Source organism: Salmo salar, chromosome 06 (genome assembly GCF_965601325.2).
Source record: "Salmo salar chromosome 06, fSalSal1, whole genome shotgun sequence".
In the NCBI taxonomy this organism is placed as follows: domain Eukaryota; kingdom Metazoa; phylum Chordata; class Actinopteri; order Salmoniformes; family Salmonidae; genus Salmo; species Salmo salar.
Window position 1 is genome coordinate 44,089,001 of NC_138296.1, and position 6,000 is coordinate 44,095,000.

Sequence of the window (6,000 nt, forward strand, 5' to 3'; positions counted from 1 at the left end):
TGCTAAGGTTTGCGGGAGCTCTCCACCAGTGAACAGCATCATGAAATGCTTTGGTGATCAGATTTTGTCAATGTTGTGGTCCTTTTGAAAAAAAGACGACTTCCTCAGTAGCAAGCAAGGTTATACTCACTTCCTCTTTCTCTTTCTCTCTCCCTCTCTCTCAGGTTTGGGGTGCTCCTCTTCATAATATCCTGCTATTACATGGTAGCAAAGACCTGAAGACGAGGTAAGCAGTGTGACCTTCTCCTTTCAGTTTTTTACACTGTGTAGATCACTCATTGAGTCAACTGTCAATGTGTACTATATCTGCGATCCAGGGTTGTGTGTCAGTTAATGTCGTTATAAGTGGGTGGCTCACAAAAGAGTCTCAAGATTCACTTCAATGATAAAGTGTGAATGCTGAAGAAGAAAAAAAGGGAGCAACTTTCACTTCCCCTCAGATCTCATTGTGCCTCTGTGTTTGGCTGTTGTGGTAAGTACTAGAGCGAGGGGAATTATCGTAACCCTCTGGTGGAGTAGACAACTAAGGTGCTAATGGTGGGAACCCGGGCGCCTGGTAAGGTCACAGAGGCCGATGAATTTTGTCAGTCTGTCTGTCAGTAACCCACCGCTAGACAGAGTTTGTGTGTGTGTGTGTGTGTGTGTGTGTGTGTGTGTGTGTGTGTGTGTGTGTGTGTGTGTGTGTGTGTGTGTGTGTGTGTGTGTGTGTATATATATAGTAGTGTTGATGATGACTGATCATTGTGTGTGTGTGTGTGTGTGTGTGTTTGTGTGTGTGTTTGTGTGTGTGTGTGTGTGTGTGTATACAGTAGTGTGTCATTGTGTGGTTTTTGTGCCGGGGTGTGTGGTTGCGGGCATGGGGTGGTACAGACTGGCAGTCTTACACTGGTATAGAGCAGGTCAGGATAGACTGGTACAGCATTGTAGAACAAGCTCACAGCTCTTCCTGTATGGTTCCTTTTCGATCGGCTGACAGTAGTCTGCTCATAGCCACCTGCTGAGGACTGACGGAGATGACTGACGGAGATGACTGACGGAGGTCATTATGTTATATTTAAATCCACCTCCTAGCTTATGCCACTCCAGCTCAGAACGCAGTTAAACCATCTGTCATGCTCTCACAATTGTTTTTTCTTTGTTTAGCAACCTTACAGGTGTAGGATCTTAATTTGACCTTTATTGTCACAGCAAAATAATCCTGCAGCAACAGGATTTGAATGTTTAGTCCATAATGTTGCTTGATCGGTGGTTAAGCTATTAGCTGGCCAAAAGTAGGTTGCATGAAGAGTGCAATACTGTTAATATAACTGTTTATAACCGTAAATCACAAAGCTCATCTGCATTTCCACATTTCCCACAAAAGAGTGATCAAATTAAGATCCTACATCTTTACCACAACATACCGATTTAATACTTAGACACTGAATGCAGTTAAAAGGCTTGTCGTTGTAGTGAATGGTGGGTGATGTAGCAGTAAGTGGATTGGGGGATGGATGAGTGAAAAAGGTTAAAGATTGAAGTTGAGAGGAGGGCATGCCAGGGCATGGCAGCCAATGGGATGTGGATTTTGTGGGAGTGTGAGCGTAAGCTGATTATATTAGCATCATGCCCAGAGGCACCCACCGGGTCACAGAGTTACTGTTTTCTGTTCACCTGGCGCTCTCTCTCTCTCTCTCTCTGCCTCCTTCTCACTCTCTCTTTATCACTCTATTTCTGTCTCTATCTCGATGCTCAGATGAAGGTCATGTTCTATACTGTACCACGTCATTCGTTTAAAAATAACAATTTATTGTCCCTCACGAAGTCTTCCCCTACCACTTTCTGTTGTGTCTCTGTCTCCTGGTCTTATCTATGTACAAATGTAGGATCTTAATTTGACCAGTATTTTTGCAGCAATTAGTTTTTAATTTTTAATTTTTATTTCACCTTTTACCTTTTATTTAACCAGGTAGGCAAGTCGAGAACAAGTTCTCATTTACAATTGCGACCTGGCCAAGATAAAGCAAGCAGTTTGACACATACAACAACACAGAGTTACACATGGAGTAAAACAAACATACAGTCAATAATATAGTAGAAAAATAAGTCTATATACAAAGTGAGAAAATGAGGTGAGATAAGGGAGGTAAAGGCCATGGTGGCGTAGTAAATACAATATAGCAAGTAAAACACTGGAATGGTAGATTTGCAGTGGAAGAAAGTGCAAAGTAGAAATAGAAATAATGGGGTGCAAAGGAGCAAAATAAATAAATAAATAAATAAATACAGTAGGGGAAGAGGTAGTTGTTTCGGCTAAATTATAGATGGGCTATGTACAGGTGCAGTAATCTGTGAGCTGCTCTGACAGCTGGTGCTTAAAGCTAGTGAGGGAGATAAGTATTTCCAGTTTTAGAGATTTTTGTAGTTCGTTCCAATCATTGGCAGCAGAGAACTGGAAGGAGAGGTGGCCGAAGGAGGAATTGGCTTTGGGTGACCAGAGAGATATACCTGCTGGAGCGCGTGCTACAGGTTGGTGCTGCTATGGTGACCAGCGAGCTGAGATAAGGGGGAACTTTACCTAGCAGGGTCTTGTAGATGACCTGGAGCCAGTGGGTTTGGCGACGAGTATGAAGCGATGGCCAGCCAACGAGAGCATAGAGGTCGCAGTGGTGGGTAGTATATGGAGCTTTGGTGACAAAACGGATGGCACTGTGATAGACTGCATCCAATTTATTGAGTAGGGTATTGGAGGCAATTTTGTAAATGACATCGCCGAAGTCGAGGATCGGTAGTATGGTTAGTTTTACAAGGGTATGTTTGGCAACATGAGTGAAGGATGCTTTGTGTAACGGTCTTCGTCGTCCTCGGATGAAGGGGAAGAGAAATCAGACCAAAATGCAGCATGCTAAGTGTTCGTCATTTTAATGTAAAACTGAACACTAATGTGACAAGCAAAACAAAAGAACAACCGAACAGTTCCGTCAGGTGCAAAACACTAAACAGAAAATAACTACCCACCCTAACCCAAAGGAAAACAGGCTGCCTAAGTATGGCTCCCAATCAGCAACAACGATATACAGCTGTCCCTGATTGAGAGCCATACCCGGCCGAAACAAAGAAATACCAAACATCGAAAAAAGGACATAGAATGCCCACCCCAACTCACTCCCTGACCAACCAAAATAGAGACATAAAAGGATCTCTAAGGTCAGGGCGTGACAGTACCCCCCCCCCCGCCCCCCCCCCCAAAGGTGCGGACTCCGGCCGCAAAACCTAAACCTATAGGGGAGGGTCCGGGTGGGGCTCTACTCGTGGTGGCGGCTCAGGAGCAGGACGCAGACCCCACTCCACCGCTGGCTCACCCCACTTTAATGGCTCCCCTAGAGCGTGGTCTCTTGCCGCCGCCGACGGACTGGGGACCCTCGCAGCGGGCCCCGGACTGGTGGGCGACTCTGGCTGCGCCCGGCTGAGGAGCGTCTCGGCAGGCTCCGGACTGAGGAGCGTCTTGGCAGGCTCCGGACTGAGGAGCGTCTCGGCAGGCTCCGGACTGAGGAGCGTCTCGGCAGACTCCGGACTGAGGAGCGTCTCGGCAGGCTCCGGACTGTGGGGCGTCTCGGCAGGCTCCGGACTGTGGGCCGTCTCGGCAGGCTCCGGACTGTGGGCCGTCTCGGCAGGCTCCGGACTGTGGGCCGTCTCGGCAGGCTCCGGACTGTGGGCCGTCTCGGCAGGCTCCGGACTGTGAGCCGTCTCGGCAGGCTCCGGACTGTGGGCCGTCTCTGCAGGCTCCGGACTGTGGGCCATCTCGGCAGGCTCCGGACTGTGGGCCGTCTCTGCAGGCTCCGGACTGTGGGCCATCTCGGCAGGCTCCGGACTGTGGGCCATCTCGGCAGGCTCCGGACTGTGGGCCGTCTCTGCAGGCTCCGGACTGTGGGCCGTCTCTGCAGGCTCCAGACTGTGGGCCATCTGTGGGCCATCTCTATTGTCTATTGTTGACCTGACAGACCTTAGTCAAATAAATATGTCCGATATGTTCCAATATTTGAGCTTCACATAATTAAGGCTACTTGGTCTTGTACAATTGAACCAATGGCATAATGCAAACCCCACGTGAAGGAAGTCTGCTGACTTTGTTCCAAGCAAAGAAGGTATTTGACATGTGTATTTGACCCAGATCCGCTCCCTCATGCAGCTGTTGACTCAACACAGAGCAGAATGTTTAGACCCTCAGCTCCTCCAGAGCGAAACAAACTGCTCAACTACAGCTGTCAAACACAACCAGTCCAACCGCTCTGTGGCCGTGTCAGTCAGATACATCATCTGTCTCAAAGAAGCTTCTTTCACTTTTAGTCAACTCAAACTGATGTTCTCCTCTTTTGATTGAAAACCTTCTGTACATTTTCCATGTCACTTCAAATCTGCACACCCTACTCTCTAATTTTTCTCTTTTCACCCTGTCTTCACCCTGTCTTCCCATCCCTCTTCTTTTTTCTTTCTTTCTTTCTTTCTTTCTTTCTTTCTTTCTTTCTCTTTCTCTCCCTGTCTCTCTCTCTCTCTCTCTCTCTCTCTCCCCCTCTTGCCTCCCCCCAGGGCGTGTAAGATGGCAGTGTGGATCCAGGCCCAGCAGCTCCAGGGGGATGCGCTGCACCAGATGCAGTCTCTCTATGGACAGCACTTCCCCATCGAGGTGCGCCATTACCTGTCCCAGTGGCTCGAGGGCCAACTCTGGTGAGTGCAGCACAAAGCACACCACTCTACCTGACAGAAAGACATGCTTCACCCGGTAACCTTCACATTCGGTTCAATCACAGTCACAGTAGTAGCAGGGACCATGGAGGTGTAGTAACCTGAGAGCAATGTATAGTAGCAAGTGTGTAAAGTCACTGTCCCTGTGTATTTGCTTGAGTCAAGGTGTGTGTGTGTTAGGGAATGCATAGGGGATTAATGGTTGCTCTGTTCTGCATGTATGTACATACAGGATATCTCTAAGCATTCTATATGTCCCTGTGCCAGGGATGTGATCGATCTGGAGAACCCCCAGGAGGAGTTTAAGGCCAAGCGTCTGCTGGACAGCCTGATCCAGGAGCTGCAGAACAAGGCTGAGCATCAGGTGGGAGAGGACGGCTTCCTGCTCAAGATCAAACTGGGACACTACGCCAGCCAGCTCAAGGTGAGACAGATTGAACCAGCAGACGAACCGCAACACAAAGCTAACTAGAGAAAGGTGAGACAGATGGGCAGTACCAGTATGAAGGTGAGAGATACCGTGCACACATACCCAGTGTACGTGAGCAGAGCACAGAGCCAGTGCCCTCACAAAAACCTCCACACCTAACTAGCTAGCTGGACAGTTTTAATAAAGCCAGTATAAACCCAATAAACTCACAAGGATATGACAACCTTACAGCCAACTATACCAGCTGAACCGTGTGGATTTTTATTTCAATTATACTGATACCAAACTCAGCTAAATGTTAGTTATCACAGCCTCATTGGCAACAGTCCCATATCCATAAACCCCAACCCAAAGTACTTAGAAATAAAACAGTATGTGAGAACAGCCTGCTCTGGACAGTGTGTCTATATGAAGAAAAACAAAAGGTGGACAACACTGGGCTACGGTAACCAGGCAGTGTTCCCTTTTATGATTGAGTGCTTCACTCACGGATCTCAGGGTGTTTGTCTTCACCCTTATGGACAGGGTTCAGAGGAACAAGCTGTCTCTTATCACCTTCCACAGTGGGAGTACGAGGCATCTTGTCAACACAACACTCTGTAGGCCTACAATGCAGACTTTCAACCCCGCATGGTGCCTTGGTGTGTGTATGCGTGCGTGAGAGAGGGATTTAGACCAGTGTTTCCCAACTCTAATCCTCCAGTATCCCCAACAGTACAAATATTTTGTTGTAGCCCCAGACAAGCACATCTGATTCAACTTGTCAATTAACCATCAAGCCTTCAATGAGTTGAATCAGGTGTTTTTGTCTGGGGCTACAACATGTGTGCTTTTGGGGTTACTTGAGG

General features: G+C 47.8%; 1 protein-coding gene across 1 annotated transcript in view; it reads left to right on the forward strand.

Annotated features, from left to right (window-relative positions):
* LOC106607295 (signal transducer and activator of transcription 5B) overlaps window positions 1-6,000 on the forward strand; it is a 94,786-nt gene that overhangs the window by 64,258 nt on the left and 24,528 nt on the right. The window contains exons 2-4 of the mRNA XM_045720583.2: window positions 165-226; window positions 4,567-4,704; window positions 4,990-5,146. Of these exons, the coding sequence (XP_045576539.1) occupies window positions 4,577-4,704; window positions 4,990-5,146 (285 nt within the window). The 5' untranslated portion in view covers window positions 165-226; window positions 4,567-4,576. The remainder of the gene's footprint in view (window positions 1-164; window positions 227-4,566; window positions 4,705-4,989; window positions 5,147-6,000) is intronic.